Below are 21,875 nucleotides of genomic sequence, written 5' to 3'. Positions count from 1 at the left end.
ACAGACAGTAACCCCCCCCCCCAGTGCAGACTCATCAGTACAGCTCCCAGTCCCCCTTACAGACCTCAGACAGCGGTGTGTGTGTCCCTCGAGCGCGGGCTCCTCCTCCTCTGTGGGTGTAAACAGAGGAGGGGCCTCCGCCGGGTGTACCAAGATGGCTCCGGATCTAGGCCAAAGCTGCGGCCTTTCCTAATGCTATGGCCGCGGCGGCAATCCACGGATCAAATAGTGTGCCGATCCGAAGGGGGTGACCCGTTTGGATCAACAGTGATCCGTTGCACCACTACTTTGTACTGCCCCTTTTCAAGAGTACCAAAGTATCATGTTGTGGTTCTGGGTAATTTGTATGGAATTTGTGAACAGCATGAAAAGCAGTAAAATAGATCCCCTGCAATCAGCAACAGTAGACCCCCCAGCAGCAATAGATCCCCGCAACAATAAATCCCCCACAAAAATAACACCCCAACAACAATAGATCTTGTAGCAGCCAGCATCAATAAGCTCTCCGTCAACTGTAGACCTCTTGCAGAAACATATGACCCCCAACAACAGACCCCCAGCAGCAATAGATTCCCCCAGCGATAAAAGATTCCCCCAGCATCAATAAGTCCTCCAAGCAAACCACAGCACCCTTTGCCATTATATACATTCAGTGCTGGAGGTGCCGGAACTGTGTTCCCGCTGAAAAAAAAAGCCCTGGTTCTTTTAGCGCAGGGCTCGACAAATCCCGGTCGCCAGGGCGACTAGAAATAGTGTCCTGGCGACTTGGCTTGGAAGGTGGGCAAAAAAAAAAAAAAGATTTTTTTTTGTGAGCTGGCTCCATCTGGTGGTGAGCTGTTGCTATTACAAGTTAAGCATTACAAGTTAAACAGCAATTCTAATGTCATTTTTCACTATTTTTCACTGCCATCTTCTTCCCTCTAATTAGAACCCCCAAACATTATTATATATTTTTTATCCTAACACCCTACAGAATAAAATGGCGATCGTTGCAATACTTTCTGTCACGCCGTATTTGCGCAGCAGTCTTACAAGCGCACTTTTTGGGGAAAAAATTACACTTTTTTTAATTAAAAAATAAAACAGTAAAGTTATCCCCATTTTTTTTAATATTATGAAAGATAATGTTACGCCGAGTAAATTCATACCCAACATGTCACGCTTCAAAATTGCGTCCGCTCGTGGAATGCCGACAAACTTTTACCCTTCAAAATCTTCATAGTCGACGTTTAAAAAAATCTACAGGTTGCATGTTTTGAGTTACAGAGGAGGTCTAGGGCTAGAATTATTGCTCTCGCTCTACCAATCGCGGCGATACCTCACATGTGTGGTTTGAACACCGTTTACGTATGCGGGCGCTGCTCACGTATGTGTTCGCTTCTGCGCGCAAGCTCGTCGGGACGGGGCGCGTTTTCTGGCTCCTAACTTTTTTAGCTGGCTCCTAGATTCCAAGCAAATTTGTCAAACCCTGTTTTAGCGCTGCACTTATTCACTTTTACTCTAAAAAGCATCCACTAAACAATTTTTGTTCTATTTTTATATGTTCATACAAAATCAGTGTGTAGCATAACCTCAAGCGGTAATGCAATAAAAACCAATAGCGTCTCCCGCACACAGCAAGATATGCCGACATCTCACACAGACAACCACTTCCAGCTCAGGTCATAGAATTAAAATGTCTCATTCTTTTCTAGCAGGATTAGGGACCCCAGCACTGCTGGTTGGAGAGGATCTGAACTCATCCTATTCTGCCAAGTAGAAGGAAAAATGAAGTCATCTTCTTTGTAATCATAACTCTAGGCTCACGCTGTTCGCTGCTTACCAACATCCCCACACACAAATACCTTGTTTTCAGCACTCAGCATGACCCCAGCAGGAAGCTAAGGGAATCACATGACTGAGAACCCCAACGAGTCAGGTGACACAATGGATAATCTGATTTGTTGACCATAAAACATTAACCCATTTAGGGACAATGGTATGGTGGAGAGCATGACAGGCCTATCTGCCTAAAAAGGGGTTAATTGGCACAACCCAATGCCACTACATTCCAGAATTGATGAGGGAAGAGGCTTTCCGAGAAGAGAATGGCAGACGCTAGTAAGAAGATTAGGAACGTTGAATGCGATTGATGACAAGGCAGTTTTCTAATTGTGTTCACAATAGATACCCTGGAACCAAGGAGGAAAATGGCCGTCAGAACAGATAATACTTTAAAGAAAACAGTCAGGAGACTGTATGGCAGACGAATCCTGGCACTGAATAAATCCTCATCTGCTAAAATGAGGAGTTCATTATATAGAGAAGGTAGTGGGCGCTTGTCAGCAGTATAAACAGATCTGTGGAGGGGGCAGATTCCACTTGGACATTTCTAACGAAAATCAGCATCAATTTGGAATGTTCTAGTAAAATATGCAGATTCCATGAAGTGGACCGTCCCCCGGTAATGAGCACCAGAGACGGTCCTACTCAGTGTGGTACAGGCGTGTTCTTGAAATAGAGAAAAGATACAGATATGGCCAAAAAATATTGGATAGATATAGCCATTTTCTAGCCGGCGCCGCTTTAAATTTAGAGGGTAGTCTGAGAGTTAGTTGACTCAGACTATGATTTTTCCACTAAATTTGGGCCTCTGTTCCAGCCATGGCTGTACTCTGAGTGACCACTATTGTTGTCTGGGGTGCAGTTATCATCCCAGGCCAAGGGTGGCAGCAGTCAGGTGAAGGTGTTTTGGGTGTTCCTCTTCGGCAGCCATCAGTGGGAGTTGATCGTCCCGCTGTGCATGCTGGGGAGGAGTACTTAACCACTTAAGGACTGCCGCCTGTAAATATACGTCGGCAGAATGGCACGGCTGGGCAGATGGACGTACCGGCACGTCCTGTACATCTACCCAGCCGTGGGTCGCGGGCGCGCGCCCACGATCCGGTCCGAAGCTCCGGGACCGCGGGACCCGATCGCCGCTGGGGTCCCGCGATCGGTTCCCGGAACTGAAGAACGGGGAGAGCCGCGTGTAAACACGGCTTCCCCGTGCTTCACTTTGGCGGCTGCATCGATCGTGTTATGCCCTTTATAGGGAGACACAATCGATGACATCACTAATACAGTTGTAAACACACACCAGGTGAAATTAAATGCATTTTTTTCTGTGAAAATGACAATGGTCCCAAAAATGTGTCAAAATTGTGCGAAGTGTCCGCCATAATGTTGCAGTCACGAAAAAAAAAAAAAAAAAAAAAAAAAAAAAAAAAAAAAATCGCTGATCGCCGCCATTAGTAGTAAAAAAAAAAAAATGCAATAAAACTATCCCCTATTTTGTAAACGCTATAAATTTTGCGCAAACCAACCGATAAACGCTTATTGCATTTTTTTTTACCAAAATTATGTAAAAGAATACTTATCGACCTGAACTGAGGAAATTTTTTTTTTTTTTATATTTTTGGGGGATATTTATTATAGCAAAAAAGTAAAAAATATTGAATTTTTTTCAAAATTGTCACTCTATTTTTGTTTATAGCACAAAAAATAAAAACCGCAGAGGTGATCAAATACCACCAAAAGAAAGCTCTTTTTGTGGGAAAAAAAGGACGCTAATTTTGTTTGGGAGCAACGTCGCACGACCGCGCAATTGTCAGTTAAAATGACGCAGTCCTTTTACTGTTAAAAAAAAAAAAAATTACGCAGTCCCGAATCGCAAAAAGGGGCCTGGTCCTTTACCTGCATTTTGGTCCGGGGCTTAAGTGGTTAATTAAGGGACAGACGTCATTAGTCCGGGGTCGTCGCCGATCCTGGGTCTGTCGTCCCATCACCCCCCCCCGTGTGGCCCTCATGGCCGGGGGTGCGTGTTCAAGTGTTCCTGGCTCTGGGACCATGTTGGTCCGGTGTTGTGATCTACCAAGTAGGCCCGGTAGTCAGACTGGGCCTACGCTTGCAGAGTGGTCCTGTGGTGTCCGTCCTGAGGGAGGAAGCCACTCGATGAAGAACCTATCTTGGAAAGCACCGAGCACGAGGCTGGTATCAGGAGAGGCCTTGAACTTCATTGAAGGACGCACCATTACTGAAAGGCTGAGTGATGGTCACCTGTCATTTCTAAGTTCACAAGAAGTTATTCGGGAGAGATCCGGGTGCTTAATCCTGTGCTGAGAGGATTCTGGACCGATTATACCTCGATCTTTGGGAAGGTCTGTGGCAGAGACTTTACCAAGTTTCCGTGTGACACCCTGGCTGCTAGGTTAGTGAGAGACCTATCCGGGTGCGCAAAACCCCCTCTGGCTGGAGTGGCGACGAAAGCTACGTTGCTGGAAGCAGGAGTGTTTCCGAATAGAAGTTATACACCTGAACCCATTACCTACTACCCTTCCACCTCTTCAACTACTTCTTTTTATTCTTTTACCAAGTTCGACAAAAACAGCAAAGAAAAAGAAGTCTAAAGTGTGGACATTGAACTTTTTCTCAGCTCTCATCTGATACCCTAGACGGCGAGGAAATAGAGGCAACATGCCGCCCAAAACAAACCAGCAGCTCCTCCGGGGGTTAGTGCTACATATGTAAATAAAAAATAACAAACAAACACACTCGCAAACAGTGCATTTTATGCTGTCCATACTCAGTATGCGATTTGTTTTCTGTATTCTACAAAAAAACTTGGTTGATCATGCTGCTCCTTAATCTCCCCCTTCTGTCCACCTCCCCGATTCAGCAAGTTTTTTTGCAGCTGTGGTGACAACTCTGCACATGCTCAGTTTGCAGTAAGTTTCTATACCGAGCATTTCCTCCCCATCACATCTGAGCAGCCCATGCGACTATAGAGTAGAGCTGCACAATTCTGGCTAAAATGAGAACCACAATTTTTTCACTTAGAATAAAGATCACGCTTCTCATGGCGCAACATCATCTTTCACATTATACAAAAAAAATTGGGCTGACTTTACTGTTTAGTTTTTTTATTTATTAAAATTTATTTTTTCCCCCAAAAATTGCATTTGACAGACCGCTGTGCAAATACAGTGTGACATAATATATTGCAACAACCGCCATTTTATTCTATACTTTTCACACACACTGACACCATTTTAAAACAAAGCAACGTTTAAAATCACCCCACACACCCCTACCTGAACACAAAGGCATGCAAGTTTGTGCCAACAACAAGTGTGTAACATACTGTGTATTGCTGCACATGCCAGAGTGGGAATAATTCTAGGGCTGCCATTTAGGCTCCAGTCACACTTGTGCGACTTTTCAATGTGACTAAGGCCACAAAGTCGCATGACAAGTCGCAACCCATGCATTTCAATAGAAGCTGTTCAAATCTATGCGACTTTAAAAATGTTCCTGCAAAACGTTCATGCGACTACAGTGCCATAGACTGCAATGTAAGCGCTCAAAGGCGGCACGAAAGTCACATCCTAATGTTATCAGTTGTGTAACAGTCAAAATCAAAATGCTTCAAAGTTCCAAAATAGCAATGAAAATCGCACAGCTTGGGAGTCACACAAATGTGAATGAGCCTTATTTGAATGGGTTTCCCTATGCACAACAAAGAAGCCCCCGACTGTTTGCGGGCATAGTATGTAATTTCTCTGAACGGCGTCTGGGGTGAGGGCACTGCAGCCTTCCAGTGGGTGCTGAAACTGCTGGGCAGCCAAGTATGAACCCAACATAACCGGAAAGAGGGAGAATCAAGAAGCTCTGTACATGTAGAACTGTTCACAGGTGTTTTCCAGGAATCGAGATACTGATCCTCAGTCATCTGGTGAAGAGCACATGATGGGGTAACACTTGTAAGGTCTTCGGCTCGATTCACACCTATACATGTTGCTTTTCAGCGTTTTTGCAGTGCTTGCTGCGTTTTTCAACACACGTTTTTACTGCGGTTTTACCGTGGTTTGCGTTTTTATTGTTTTTTTAGCCAGCAATTTTCTTTAACAACCAGCTATAAACAGGTTAACCACTTAAGGACCCCTTCACACCGATATACGTCGGTAGAATGGCACGGCTTGGCACAATCACGTACCTGTACGTGTCTCTTTAAGCCCAGCCGTGGGGTCGCAAACACGCCAGTCCCGCGATCGGACACAGGAGCTGAAGAACGGGGAGAGGTGAGTGTAAACACACCTTCCCCGTTCTTCACAGTGGCAATGTCACTGATCGTCTGTTCCCTGATATAGGGAAAGACGATCAATCACATGTCCAGCCCCGCCCCCTACAGTTAGAAACACATATGAGGTCACACATAACCCCTACAGCACCCCCTAGTGGTTAACTCCTAAACTGCAATTGTCAGAGAGATGACGTGGACATTACAGTGGGAGGGGGGAGGGATGACGCAAGTTTTTTGATCCGTTGCATCCCTAGTAGTAGGCATACAAGACTCAATTCATATGTGGCAAAACGTGGGCATAGCGTCATTCCACAACGCTTTTTTTTTTTGTTATAAAGACATGGGGGGCCTCTAGCATATTTTGCCCAGTAGGGGATTAATCATAGAGGCCTCTCTAATTAAGCCTCTACTCAACAAAACAGCAGGGACACACTACAGAATAGGAGTAGAATATACTGATCAGCATTGCTGGCTATAGCAGGCAGTGCTGATCGAGCGACAAAAATCCAACTGGGTTATTGAACAGAAGTTGATCAGCAGATTGAGCGCTGTACTCTTCCCATTTATGGCCAGGCCAATATTTTCAGCAGCCAGCGCTGTTGCACTTTGACAATTGCACAGTCATGCAACACTCTACCCAAACAATTTTTTTTTCCGTTTTCTTTGGTGGTATTTAATCACTGTATTTTTTTTTTGCTAAACGAAAAAACAAAACAAAAAACCCATAATTTTTTATAAAAATGTTACAAACAGGTAATTTTTCTCCAGTGCACAAAGCAAGGTGGAGGAACATGACCGGCATTGCACAGAGTCCTGACCTCAACCTGATGAAAAACTTTTGGGAGAGATTAATTAGAGCGGAGACTGCAAGCTATTATAGCGGCAAAGGGCCGGCAGCCTTTCCAAAATTAAACCAAAAATCACAAACACGGGAGCACTTCTGGAAGAATGGTCAAACATTCCCTTAGACACTACTAAACCTTGTGGACATCCTTCCCAGAGGAGCTGAAGTTCTTATAGCTGCAAAGGGAGGGCCAACTCAATATTGAACCCTATGGACTAAGACTGGGATGCCAGTAACATTAATGTGCGTGTAAAGGTAGGCGTCCCAAAACACTTTTGGTAATGCAGTGTATGAAAACCTTGGCAAAGAGGGGAACCCCCTCACTTCCTGTTGTGTCTTCAGCACAGGAAGTGAAGGAAAATCTCCCCCCAATGTGACACAGACAGCAAAAGAAGCTGCCATTCCTTTTATTATGTCCCCAAAAAAGAATCATCTAGCAGAGGTTTTACCCCTTCCTGTTCTACAAAGGAGTAAACATAAAGACAGTCTGGTCTATACTTAGAGACTAGTGTGGGAATGTCAGCACCCAGGAGGCCGCAGACAGTGTGGAGGTAGAAGCCCACCCCTGACCTCTAACCTTTCTATGACCTCTAACATATGACCTCCGTCCTGTCCACACAGCGCCCCATTCATCTACTCACCTGAGAGCCTCACACTATGCGCTGCGCACAGCACACGCTCCTCTAAATAAACAAGCACCGGATTGGCTCGCTGAGCAGCCGCCCGCGCTCTGATTGGGCGGGAGTGACGTTGGCGCTCCCGCCATGCACCGCGCTGTTGACGGCCGAGCAAGATGGCTGCGCCCGGTGTCGGCGGCATGAGCGCTAGAAATGTGCCTGCTGGGGGTGAGACCAGCTTCCGAAGGAAGGTTCGGGGGAAACTCCCGGCTCTCCGGGGGGCCCGACCATCCGTACACAACGGACAGCTGCTGGTTTCCACCGGAGTCCCCTCTCTGGATCACATCCTAGGTGTGTGTCACTGGCTGTCATGGTAACTGAGGGTCCCCTCCATGGTGTGAGCGGAAATCAGAGGATATCTTTCCAGTGTGAGGAGATTTCCTCTTAGGTGTCCCCATTGGAAGATTCCTCACAATTCCTATTCTAGGTGCAGATTAGAATGGTGGATTTCCTCTGATCTTCACTCCCTGTGACATTAGTGAGTGAAAAACTTGTATAGCGCATAGGGTTGCCAACTCATCCCTTTAAAACAGAACACATATTAATTACACAGGTTCTGTGGCTGATTAAGGAGGTAATTAAACTCACTTGGTGCCTTATTTGCATTCAATTAGCCTCAGAACCTGTGTAATTAATATGTGTTCTGTTTTAAAGGGATGAGTTGGCAACCCTAATAGCGCAACACATGCAAACTGAATCGCCTAATCTGACGGAACACCAGTGCCGACTCCTGGAATTCGGGACAGGGTACCTGACAAAAACAGGTCACTATTCCCCCCTCCCCCTGAAAGGTGCCAAAAATGGCAGCGGAGGAGGGGAGGAATCAAATAAGTTCCACTTTTGGGTTGAACTCCACTTTGACCCTTGCAGTGCAAACACAGCCCCACTGCAAGGAGGATTTGTTTAGTTTTCAGGAGCTCAACTTTGAGACATAACTAAGGACACAACCTTTTCATCTTTGCATAGAATGGAGAAGGGTTAGAACCCCTCTCAGGTTTGTATTGCAGTCTGCGCCTCTTATTAGGGAGATTTGTCCTCGCTACTTGTCCTGATTGCTGCTGCTTTTAAAATTCAACTTTAAAACAGTGAAACAGATTTCTAAATACTGTATTTCACTATATAAGCTGAGTTTACTGGTTAAAGCGGGGGTTCACCCAATACTTTTTTTTTAACATACCGTATTTTCACCGCCGCTTCCTGGTATGTCTTCTGCGGGACTGGGCGTTCCTAATTGATTGACAGGCTTCCGACCGTCGCATACAGTGCGTCACGAGTTGGCGAAAGAAGCCGGACTGCGAGTCGGCTCTATACGGCCTTTGTGCACCGACGTTCGGCTTCTTTCTGGAATTTGTGACGCGCAGTATGCGACAGTCGGAAGCCTGTCAATCAATTAGGAACGCCCAGTCCCGCAGAAGACATACCCGGAAGCGGCAGTGAAAATACGGTATGTACGGGGATAAAATGAAAAAAAAAAAACAGCCGATTGTCATTAGGACAACTCGGCTGAATGTAATGTTAAAATTTTTCTTTTTGGGTGAACCCCCACTTTAAAATAAGTGTGAAATGCAAAACTTTGGTGGGTGTAAAAAGATGTCCGCTTGCCACCTTCTCACTGTATCCTTACTGCAGAAGAGTGCAGGGTGTACCAAGATGGCCGTGACGGAACGTCTCTTCCATTACAAAATCTGTGGGGTCGCCTAATCAGATGCAACACCGTCCCTTGGAAGTTCACCTCCTTCTTCCACTGTCCAGCCAATCAGAAAGCGCAGCAAGCTTTGTGCATGTGCAGTCGGGAACCAGCCGTGAAGCCTTGCCCTCAGATCGGCTGGGATGCGGGCATCGCGGGATCCCTGGACAGGTAAGTGTTCATATAGTAAAAGTCTTTGTAGCTGCTGACTTTTACACAAGTCCGTCGGACAAAACTCCAAAATACAAACGCACATGCTCAGAAGCACTGCTCACCATAACACAACATTAGCAAAAGTCAAAGCGTGGCGTTAAAGAGCTGAAAAAACATGTAGTTTCGTGTTTGTTGGCCGACAATTATTTGCCGTTTGTATGCAAAGTCCTACGCTTTGTCCGATGAAAATCCGATCATGTGTATGAGGCTTAAAGCGGGGGTTCACCCTTAGAGGGCACTTTTCCCCCTTAGATTCCTGCTCGTTATTACTAGGGGAATCGGCTATTTATTTTAAAATATGTGCAGTACTTACCCGTTTACGAGACGCATCCTCTCCGTCGCTTCCGGGTATGGGCTGCGGGAATGGGCGTTCCTTCTTGATTGACAGGTTTCCGAGAGGCTTCCGACGGTCGCATCCATCGCGTCACGATTTTCCGAAAGAAGCCGAACGTCGGTGCGCAGGCGCAGTATAGAGCCGCACCGACGTTCGGCTTCTTTCGGCTACGAGTGACGCGATGGATGCGACCATCGGAAGCCTCTCGGAAGAATGTCAATCAAGAAGGAACGCCCGCTCCCGAAGACCCATACCCGGAAGCGACGGAAGAAGATGCAGCTCGAAAATGGGTAAGTACTGCACATATTTTAATATAAATAGCCGATTCCCCTAGACCGAACGAGCAGGAAGCTAAGGGGAGATTTTTTTTTTTTTTTTAAATGGGTGAACTCCCGCTTTAAGAATTTAATTAATGATAAACAAACTGGGGTGCTGCCTAGAGATCTGCACGAGTATGTTTCTGTGGACTCTCATTGATGTAAACCTGTAACCCACATCTGCCAGCGTGTTTGCCACCCTTCTGAATTCACTTTATGCCTGCAGCCCACCTAAAGCTGCTTTTCCCCCATTGCCTCATTACATGAAGTTACTGTATTATAAAGTATTGATTCCAAATCATTCCTTTCAACATCAGGATTTCCATAAGATTATACTGTATGTGTATTTGTGGTATTTACCTGTAAGAGCTGACTCAGCAGACTCTAAGCAATCGCTCAATAGACACTCTATAGCAGGGGGATTGAAATGATACTCATGGAGATTTGGCCAGTAAAACTTTCTTCCAGCAAAGGTGTTTGTATTATGAGTCAAATCCTTCACATCACAGTCCCCTTCTTCCCTTCATATCACAGTCCCCTTGTTATATCAGCGTCCTCAGTCTTCCCTTCATATCACAGTCCCCTTCTTATATCAGCGTCCTCAGTCCCCTTGTTATATCAGCGTCCTCAGTCTTCTCTTCATATCTCAGTCCCCTTCTTATATCAGCGTCCTCAGTCCCCTTGTTATATCAGCGTCCTCAGTCTTCTCTTCATATCTCAGTCCCCTTCTTATATCAGCGTCCTCAGTCCCCTTCTTATATCAGCGTCCTCAGTCCCCTTCTTATATCAGCGTCCTCAGTCCCCTTCTTATATCAGCGTCCTCAGTCTTCCCTTCATATCACAGTCCCCTTCTTATATCAGCGTCCTCAGTCCCCTTCTTATATCAGCGTCCTCAGTCTTCCCTTCATATCACAGTCCCCTTCTTATATCATTGTCCTCAGTCACCTTCTTATATCAGGGTCCTCAGTCTTCCCTTCATATCACAGTCCCCTTCTTATATCATTGTCCTCAGTCACCTTCTTATATCAGGGTCCTCAGTCTTCCCTTCATATCACAGTCCCCTTCTTATATCAGCCCCCTCAGTCTTCCCTTCATATCACTATCCCCTTCTTATATCATTGTCCTCAGTCCCCTTCTTATATCAGCGTCCTCAGTCCCCTTCTTATATCAGCGTCCTCAGTCCCCTTCTTATATCAGCGTCCTCAGTCCCCTTCTTATATCAGCGTCCTCAGTCCCCTTCTTATATCAGCGTCCTCAGTCCCCTTCTTATATCAGCGTCCTCAGTCTTCCCTTCATATCACAGTCCCCTTCTTATATCATTGTCCGCAGTCCCCTTCTTATATCAGCGTCCCCAGTCTTCCCTTCATATCACAGTCCCCTTCTTATATGAGCGTCCTCAGTCTTCCCTTTATATCACAGTCCCCTTCTTATATCAGCGTCCTCAGTCTTCCCTTTATATCACAGTCCCCTTATTATATCCGTGTCCTCATTCCCCTTCTTATATCAGCGTCCTCAGTCTTCCCTTAATATCACAGTCCCCTTCTTATATAATTGTCCTCAGTCCCCTTCTTATATCAGCGTCCTCAGTCCCCTTCTTATATCATTGTCCTCAGTCCCCTTCTTATATCAGCGTCCTCAGTCCCCTTCTTATATCAGCGTCCTCAGTCCCCTTCTTATATCAGCGTCCTCAGTCTTCCCTTCATATCACAGTCCCCTTCTTATATCATTGTCCTCAGTCCCCTTCTTATATCAGTGTCCTTAGCATTGACATGCTAAACGACGGCGCACACAGCGCGTCACACCTTCCCGAAGGAAGCTCGGGTCGGCTCGGCTCTATTCGGCGCCGAATAGAGCCGAGCCGACCCGAGCTTCCTTCGTGAAGTCGTGACGCGCTGTGTGCGCCGTAGTTTAGCATGTCAATCAATTGGCATGACAATAGGAACGCCCACCCCCGCGGGATTCCCTACCCGGAAGCCGCGGTGAATTCCACGGCTAAACGCTATCTACGGCAAAGAAAAAAAAAAGGTCAGTGTCATTTTATATGCAGGACTGGGCTGGATGTATTGTTAGAAATACAGAAGGCGCCAGGTCACAGAAGGCAGCTTGGGCCTTCACAAGGCTGCAAAGCCGCGGCCTAATTTACCAGCCCGTCGCGGGCCCGCCACAATCTCGTGGAGGTGGGGGCGGCGGCTTTTCGGCCTCAATTACCGGCTGGTGGGCGTGCACGTCAGGTCACAATTTCTTGTCGCAATTGCGACCTGGCGCCCGGATTTTGTCGAGGCCTGCTATAATTCTATATCCTATTTTATAGACGCTATAACTTTTGCGCAAACCAATCAATATACGCTTATTGCGATTATTTTTGGTTAAAAAAAAAAAAAGGAAGAATACATACTGGCCTACTAAAGTGGGAAAAAAAATGTGGGGTATTAATTATAGCAAAAAGTAAAGATATAGTGTTTTTTTCAAAATTGTCACTGCTCTTTTGTTTATAGCGCAAAAAAAAAAAATCGCAGAGGTGATCAAATACCACCAAAAGAAAGCTCTATTTGTGGGGAAAAAAATGTGTTTGGGTAAAGCATCGCAGTGCCAAATTGTAAAAAGTGCTCTGGTCAGGAAGGGGGTAAAATCTTCCGGGGCTGAAGCAGTTAAAATAAGCCCCTTAATCGTCCTAATGTGAATGGACTCATAGGATAACATTGAGCTGCTTCTACAGGCAGGACACAAAACTCCTGTAGAAGCAGAGATTTTTAAGCCAGTGTGCATGGACCCTAAATAATTATTTCAGAACCAAGGACAGCTCTTCAGACTTACTAATGGTACAGTTGGTGTCCACTCTGTAGAGCTGGAATAATATACAGTTCTGATCTGCAAGACAGACCGCTCTGTTTGGGATGGGGATGTAGTATAGAAGCAGCATGGTATATCCAATTGTCATAATGTTTATTGATTTAATATGTTTATATTATTTCAATTTCTCCCTTTTTTTTTCCTTCTCTCCTTTTTATAGGTGGTGGTCTAGCAGTTGGAACGCTACTTGTAATTGGTCAGTATTTTTATTTATTTTTTTATTTTTAGCTTTAGTACTACTATGTACTGCGGTGTGTAGCTTCATGCATATGGGTGACTGGCTTGCACTGCTGTTTGCTTTTTGCTTAGTTACCTTTTAGAGTCCATAGGTTAAATTTCATAATAACAAATAGGCTTTTTATTTTGCAAAGAGTTTGAATGTAATGGGGACTTTAAAGCGGAGGTTCACCCTAAAAACATGTATATAACATTACATTCTGAATACTTCCAACATTTACAGTATGCTGTTGTTTTTTTTTTTTTTTTTTTTGCTGTACGTACGGTATTATTGCTATTTTCCACCCGGCTTTGCAACAATACCACTTTTTTAAGACTGAGTACAAGTACCGATACTTAAGTACTCGCCAATACTGATTACCGATACTTTTTTTTAATGCCATGTGACAGTGGACTGTGTCAGTAATTTTTTTTAATGTTTTATTTTTTGGTACAATTGTATTTTTGACAATTTTTTTTTTTTTTTTAATATGATATATACCGTATATACTTGAATATAAGCTGAGGCACCTAATTTTACCACGAAAAACTGGGAAAACGTATTGACTCGAGTATAAGCCTAGGGTGTCCATCTGCATGCCTCACCGTGTCCATGGCTCACCGTGTCCATGCCTGACTTTGAAAAAACGGTGTTCCCCCGGCCGTAGGTCCCCCGGACAACAAACTTTGCACACTTGTAGAGGAAGAGTGGGGCTATATGTGTGCCAAGTTACCGGGTCCCCAAAGTTCGGAAGATCAGGCACAAAAAGGTTGACTTGAGTATAAGCTGAGCGGGGCATTTTAAGCACAAATGTGCTGAAAAACTTGGCTTATACTCGAGTATACACGGTATATGTGAATATAAAAAAATGATTAAGTGTTTTTATTTTTTACAATTTTACCTTTTAAATATTTATTACATTTTTTTTTTAATTATTATTATTCTTTTATTTTTTATCAGCCCTGTTGGGGGGGGGGGGGCTTTGGTGAGATATAAGGGGTCTAAACAGACCCCTGACATCCCCCCCTTTGAGACAGAACGTGACTAAGGACACAGATTCCCCAATCCCTTTCTCTGCAACCTCAGCTGCACTGAAAATGAATGGACAGGAGACAGTGGCTCCCCTCATAAACGGAGACATCGTAAACACAGATTACGATGCTCAGTTATGTGAATGCACAGAGTCGGTGATCACTGACTGTGCTTTCAGAAAGGGAAGGAGCCGGTAAATGACATATTTACTGGCTCCTTCCTCTGCTCTCCGTTCTGACACATCTGGGATGGGACGGGGGGACCGGAGGAGGACAGAGGGGGGCCGATGGAGCAGGGAGGACATGGCGGGGGATCAGAGGAGCAGGGAGGACATGGCAGGGGGTTCGGAGGAGCAGGGAGGACATGGCAGGGGGTTCGGAGGAGCAGGGAGGACATGGCGGGGGAGCGGAGGAGCAGGGAGGTCATGGGGGAGGAGCAGGGAGGGCATGGCGGGGGATCGGAGGAGCAGGGAGGGCATGGCGGGGGATCGGAGGAGCAGGGAGGGCATGGCGGGGGATCAGAGGAGCAGGGAGGGCATGGCGGGGGATCGGAGAAGCAGGGAGGGCATGGCGGGGGATCGGAGGAGCAGGGAGGGCATGGCGGGGGATCGGAGGAGCAGGGAGGGCATGGCGGGGGAGCGGAGGAGCAGGGAGGACATGGCGAGGGAGCGGAGGAGCAGGGAGGACATGGCGAGGGAGCAGAGGAGCAGGGAGGACATGGCGAGGCAGCAGAGGAGCAGGGAGGACATGGCGGAGGAGCAGGGAGGACATGGCGGAGGAGCAGGGAGGACATGGCGAGGGAGCAGGGAGGAAATGGCGGGGGAGCGGAGGAGCAGGGAGGACATGGCGGAGGAGCAGGGAGGACATGGCGGTGGAGAAGAGGAGCAGGGAGGACATGGGGGAGCAGGGGAGCAGGGAGGACATGGCGAGGGAGCAGGGGGGAAATGGCGGGGGAGAGGAGGAGCAGGGAGGACATGGCGGGGGAGAGGAGGAGCAGGGAGGACATGGCGGTGGAGAAGAGGAGCAGGGAGGACATGGCGGTGGAGAAGAGGAGCAGGGAGGACATGGGGGAGCAGAGGAGCAGGGAGGACATGGCGAGGGAGCAGGGGGGAAATGGCGGGGGAGAGGAGGAGCAGGGAGGGCATGGCGGGGGAGCGGAGGAGCAGGGAGGACATGGCGAGGGAGCGGAGGAGCAGGGAGGACATGGCGGGGGAGCAGAGGAGCAGGGAGGACATGGCGGGGGAGCAGAGGAGCAGGGAGGACATGGCGAGGCAGCAGAGGAGCAGGGAGGACATGGCGGAGGAGCAGGGAGGACATGGCGGAGGAGCAGGGAGGACATGGCGGAGGAGCAGGGAGGACATGGCGGTGGAGAAGAGGAGCAGGGAGGACATGGGGGAGCAGGGGAGCAGGGAGGACATGGCGAGGGAGCAGGGGGGAAATGGCGGGGGAGAGGAGGAGCAGGGAGGACATGGCGGGGGAGAGGAGGAGCAGGGAGGACATGGCGGTGGAGAAGAGGAGCAGGGAGGACATGGCGGTGGAGAAGAGGAGCAGGGAGGACATGGGGGAGCAGAGGAGCAGGGAGGACATGGCGAGGGAGCAGGGGGGAAATGGCGGGGGAGAGGAGGAGCAGGGAGGACATGGCGGGGGAGCGGAGGAGCAGGGAGGACATGGCGGGGGAGCAGAGGAGCAGGGAGGACATGGCGAGGGAGCAGGGAGAAAATGGCGGGGGAGCAGAGGAGCAGGGAGGCTATGACAGGGGACTGGAGGAGAAGGGAGGACATGGCGGGGGACAGGAGGAGGACACAGGACAATCAGGGGTGATCAGTGCAGCTGTGGGGAGAGTTACAATCACTGATCTCCCTGTAGAGATTTCAATAAAGCAACTGAAATCTATACTAGGAGATCGGTCATTGTAACTCCCCTGCCGCACCGATCACCCCTGACTGCCCAGTTATCGGGTGAAGCATCGGAGCATTTGCAGGAGTACAAGTACTTCTGCAAATGCTCGATATCAGCACCAATACCGATACTAGTATTTGTATCGGTGCAACCCTAATTTTAGCACAGCAATTAGAGCTGCACGATAAATCGTCAAGAATGGTTATCGCGATCTTTTTCCGTTGCGATTCCTGACACAGGGTTTCACAATCTTTGACATGAAAATAATTTTCTCTCTGCACTTTGGTATGCAAAGAATTTCCTGTCTGCTCTAAGCCAAAAGTCAAAGTCTGGGCAATCTGCCAAGTTTTGAAAACATTCTTTCTCAGTGGAAAGTTAAGTCTAAACATTTACTTTTACATCAAAGGAATAAACTTCTGTATGTAAATTAGGAACGTTTAACCACTTAAACACCAAACCTTTTTCTGACAGCTCTTTTCAAGTTAAAATCATTATTTTTTTGCTAGAAAATTACTTAGAACCCCCAAACATTATATCATTTTTTAGTAGAGACCCTAGAGAATAAAATGGCGGTTGTTGCAATATTTTATGTTGCACTGTATTTGCGCAGCAGTCTTTTTAAATGCAATTTTTTTGGAAAAAAAAAACTAGCCAGTAAAGTTAGCCCATTTTTTTTTTTTTTTTTTTGTATAAATGTAAAAGATTTGACGCCATGAGAATCGTGAGAGAATCGTGATCTTCATTCTAAGCAAAAAAATTGCGATTCTCATTTTGGCCAGAATCGTGCAGCTCTAACAGCAATACACAGAGCCACTTTTACTACATGACAAGATCAGACACAAGGGTGTTCTCTTTTAAATAAAACCCCTTTCATAAGGTACATGAAGTACACGAATATGGATATGGGTTGTTAAAGAGGGGGTTCACCCTATCATTTTTTTTTTTTTCTAGCATTAAATTAAGCATAGTAGCGCGAGCTACAGTATGCCTTTATTTTTATTTTTTTGCCCCGTACTCACTGTGTAATCCTATATTGAAGATTCCGACTCCCCGCGGGGAATGGGCGTTCCTATCCAGAGGTAAGATGATTGACGGCCGGCTCTGGCGCGTCACGCTTCTCCGGAAATTGCCGAAATAGGACTTGGCTCTTCACGGCGCCTGCGCATAGTCTGTGCGCAGGCGCCGTATAGCGCCGTGAAGAGCCGAGACCTACTCCGGCTATCTTCAGGGAGCGTGACGTGCCATAGCCGGCCGTCAATCATCCTCCCTCTGGATAGGAACGCCCATTCCCCGCGGGGAGTCGGAATCTTCACTATAGGATTACACAGTGAGTACGGGGCAAAAAAAATAAATAAAGGCATACTGTAGCTTGCGCTACTATGCTTAATTTAATGCTAGAATGTTGTTATTGTGGGTGAACCACCGCTTTAATTATTACTTTTTAATGATTGTGTAACCCTCAACAAACTTCTAATTTTCAGCCATATAGGAATATTGTCACATTGCAAATCAATACTTCGTGAGTGATTCAGCTGCTGTCTGCATCATTAGAGGATTAAATAAGGTGGTGGAACGCAGTGCATATGAAAATGTGGTTATTGCGCTGTTCTCAAGGGCATTTCCACGTTTCAGATATGTCTAAACATTACATAAATATGCCTAGCCTATCCAATAAAGCGTATGAAAAATACTTAACATATATTTGCATGAATAAGTTATTTATTTCTCCATCATTTACTAATGTTGCAGTCAATTTGCTCTCCTAACACTCGTAACATATCCATTCGGTGCCAGAAAAGTTGCTAGCGATAAGGAGATGCCCGCGCCCGTTACGTCAATGCCAATCTGCTTTAGTGGGTTTTGCTTCCAAAACATTTCGCTTGTAAGACATTTCTGAAATGAACACTAAATGGTATAAACATGTCTTTATTATGCCAAGACTAACAAATGATCTCGCTGTATGGTTCAAAAGTGTAATAACATTTGTTTTTTAGATTTTTTTTTTTTATTGCTTTGGAAATTTGAATCATGATCTCTGGAGCATTGAGGAGTATTGTCCACGTTGCCGTCAGTAAGACTCATTAAGTTGTAGGTGTTGTGACAGTCCTTGCAGGGTTTTATGTAGACTATTTAACATACACAATATTGTCAAAAGTTTTGTGACACCTGCCTTTACACGCACATGAACTTTAATGGCATCCCAGTCTTAGTCAGTAGGGTTCAATATTGAGTTGGCCCTCTCTTTGCAGCTTCAACTGTTCTGGGAAGGCTGTCCACAAGGTTCACTGCATTGTCCTTGCTAATTTTTCATGCTCCATCAATTTCTACATGTTGAGTTCCAATGTCATGTCTGTGGAAAGTTGCTACATTTTTGTTCATACTTGTATATTATTATTATTTATTGTAGGCAATTTATGTTGAGGGTGGTCATTGTAGTATGTGGCTGTTTTAAAAGTGGCGGAACTGCCGCTATGATCGTTTTTATCGTGTGCAGAATCGCCGGCAGAAAAGGATATCTGAATTATGCCTCTAGCTGCTGGCATCATTCAGATATCCCCCCCACAAAGCTCAGGCCGTCATATGATGTCCACCCAGGGTGGTAGATCCCATCTGTGGACATCGTATTACTATGGCTGTGTATTGAAGTGGTTTAGGCTGGATTTGCACCTATGCATTATTTGTGCTTTTTGCAGAATGGCACTACAGAATGTATTCCATAGGAAACCATGATAAATGGACTGTAGTCCAAATCTGCAAAAAGCACAACAAATTCATAGGTGTGAATCCAGCCTAGGGCTGTGGAAAAAATTGATTTGATTAAAAAAATCGAGTTGGTAGGTCAAATCGATTCAGATTTTGACACAATCGCTTTTTATTTTTTTTCCCCCAAGACCGGCACTGACACCGCGTCGGTCCTGGGGAGCTGTGGGCAGGAGTTTTTAGGCGATGCCACGACTTCGTCCGCGAGGCCAAATACCGTGGACTAAGCCAAAAACTCCTGCCTGCAGCTCCTCAGGACCGGCGCAGTGTCCATCAAAAAAATAAAACTTGATTCGAATCGTGAATCAAGTTTTTTTATTAAAAAAATCGACCAGCTCTAATCCAGCCTTAAACCCTGTGCACACAAGATGCTAGGGCTGGCCATAGTCTGATCGAAATTGGTCCAGTTCCTGTCGAACTGGCCAAATTTCAATCTATGAGCAGGCTGGTTGTACCGAAGTCAATCTGTCAAATGCCTTTAGTACAACCAACCTGTCTGTTCTTTTTTTGCCCAATCATGGCCAGCGACTATAGCCGCCAGCAGTGGCCTTTGTATTCATCCGGCCGGGGAGGCTCCCTCCACTCCCCGCTGACAGAACACAATAGTGTTGCAGGAGGAATACTCCCATCAATACTGACTGTGTTGATGGGGGGAATCGAGCAAATTTCTTCTTTCCTTCATCCTGTGGTAGAGGTTGTCACATGCCACTGCCTTGATGGTTTACTTTTTAGCCATGGCAGAAATCATACCCCCTGTCACATTCAGCTCTTTAGCGCTACCCTTTGGGTAACTTCTGCTAATGTCTTATGGTTGGCATTGGTTCAGGGCATGCGTGTTTGTACTTTGGAGGGTTTTCTTCCCACTTCCTCTTTTGGTCGTTGAGCAACAGGAAGTGAAGGGAAATCTCCACAATGGACAAAAAAACCTCCCTTTTATCCCCCAAAAAATAAAGTTTTGCCTTTTATTCTACTTTTACAATACGGAGCCCTTTAAACCCTGATGGTATGTTGGATGCATGGTAAAAAAGGTATGACACCAACAGTATAGCTATCAATCTTGCATGACAGCTGGATTTCAAATAAGTAGAATTGTTTTGCATCCTAGACATAGTACGTCTGTATGCTACAGCTGTCACTGCATTGTCCTTGCTAATTTTTCATGCTCCATCAATTTCTACATGTTGAGTTCCGATGTCATGTCTGTGGAAAGTTGCTACATTTTTGTTCATACTTGTATATTATTATTATTATTGTAGGCGATTTGTTATGTTGAGGGTGGTCATTGTAGTATGTGGCTGTTTTAAAAGGGTGGTGGATGAATATTGAAAAATGTCACTATAGGGGTTGATTTACTAAAGGGAAATTCACTCTGCATTACAGGTGCAGTCGCTGTAGATCTGGGGGGAAGCTCTGAAATGAGGAGAAGCTCTGCTGATTGTATCATCCAATTATGTCCCCCTTCAGATCTACAGCAACTGCACTTGAAAGTGCAAAGTGGATTTGTCTTTCGTAAATGACCCCCCATATTTGCTGATGATACGATATTATGTTCAATCATCCAAACCCAACTGCTTGGTAACATATTACTGAAATATTTTCTTACATTGATATTATAGATGGGCAAATGGCAGATTACCGTATATACTCGAGTATAAGCCAAAAAAAATTTTGTGATGAAAAAGCCCCCAATCGGGCTAATACTCGAGTCTCCCTGACTCACTGTGCGATTCTGCAGCCTTATGATCTCCCGGCACTGTGACATACAGTCTAGTTGGCGGCCATCCAGTGTAACAAAGCCCCGCCTTCTCCTCGTCCGTGATAGGCTAAACACTGACTCACTGCTGGGAAACTGAGTCTGTGTTCCGTCACAGCGCCGGGAGATCAGGTGCATGAGGCATGCAGATGGGCACAGTGAGGCTGCAGATGGGCACAGTGAGGCTGCAGATGGGCACACAGTGAGGCATAGTTGGGCTCCCAATGGGCATTGTTGACCCTCTTTTTCCACTTACAGTGGCTGCTGCATTCACACTCTAGGCTTATACTCGAGTCAATAAGTTTTCCCAGTTTTTTTAGGTGCCTCGGCTTATATTCAGGTCAGCTTATATCCCTCTATGGCCATTTTTTTTCCTCCAGGCAGCTCCCTCAGTAAACGTGTCTTTTTATCTTCCTTACCTTCTCTATTACCCTGTTTCCCCAAAAATAAGACCTACCCTGAAAATAAGACCTAGCGTTATTCTCCAGGAGGGCTGCAATATAAGCCCTACCCCAAAAATAAGCCCTAGTTACAAGAATGCTTGTAAAATCCTATAATCCAACATATTACAGTATTATATAATGTACAATGTGTGTGTTTCTGTAATATAATTGCGGGGAAGAGAGCTCCGGCGGGAAACAAGTGCAGAGCGTCGCTATAACAAATGTATTTGGCACAAGTATATTACAGAAATGCACACATTGTAAATTATACACTACTGTAATAGAGTGGATTATAGGATTTTACAAGCATTTTAACTCCGTTTACACTGGGGATTCCTGACAGGCAGGGTGGGAGAGGGGGAGAGAAGACATCACATTACATGGTAAGACCTATCCCAAAAATAAGCCCTACTGTGTCTTTTGTTGGCATAATTAATATAAGACCCGGGCTTATTTTCGGGGAAACACGGTAGCTTATTTTTTTTTTTTTTATGTAATCACAGGGTCCACCAAAGTATTTAGTCTGTTGGCCTGAGTAGAAGTTACCAAGAAGGCACCTTGCATCACTTCCTCCACAAGTAGGGCGCCCTGCTGGATGCCAGTCCAGCAATGACTGGATGGGAGGTTGTCGGTGATGTCACTGTTGATCACCCTCCTGCTCAGCATACCTGGCAATTGCAGTGAATTCACTGCATACCATTCAGGGTTGTTATCCTGTGAAAGGAGGGGGAGTCCATGGCAGGGTAACTA

The 21,875-nt window shown here is 45.9% G+C and overlaps 2 protein-coding genes across 3 annotated transcripts in view; one reads left to right on the top strand and one right to left on the bottom strand.

Annotated features, from left to right (window-relative positions):
- The window catches only part of IMMP1L (inner mitochondrial membrane peptidase subunit 1), a 48,072-nt gene extending 40,411 nt beyond the window's left edge, over positions 1-7,661 (bottom strand). The window contains exon 1 of the mRNA XM_040328327.1: positions 7,586-7,661. The gene's annotated coding sequence lies outside the window, so the exon portion shown is untranslated. The remainder of the gene's footprint in view (positions 1-7,585) is intronic.
- A 35-nt stretch (positions 7,662-7,696) lies between these two features.
- The window catches only part of ELP4 (elongator acetyltransferase complex subunit 4), a 372,514-nt gene continuing 358,335 nt past the window's right edge, over positions 7,697-21,875 (top strand). For both annotated transcript variants that reach the window (XM_040328325.1, XM_040328324.1), the window contains exons 1-2: positions 7,697-7,912; positions 13,183-13,218. In XM_040328325.1, the coding sequence (XP_040184259.1) occupies positions 7,738-7,912; positions 13,183-13,218 (211 nt within the window). In that variant the 5' untranslated portion in view covers positions 7,697-7,737. The remainder of the gene's footprint in view (positions 7,913-13,182; positions 13,219-21,875) is intronic.

Source organism: Rana temporaria, chromosome 11 (assembly GCF_905171775.1).
Source record: "Rana temporaria chromosome 11, aRanTem1.1, whole genome shotgun sequence".
Classification (NCBI taxonomy): domain Eukaryota; kingdom Metazoa; phylum Chordata; class Amphibia; order Anura; family Ranidae; genus Rana; species Rana temporaria.
Note: the sequence above shows the minus strand (reverse complement) of the source record. Positions and strands in the feature narration are given on the sequence as shown.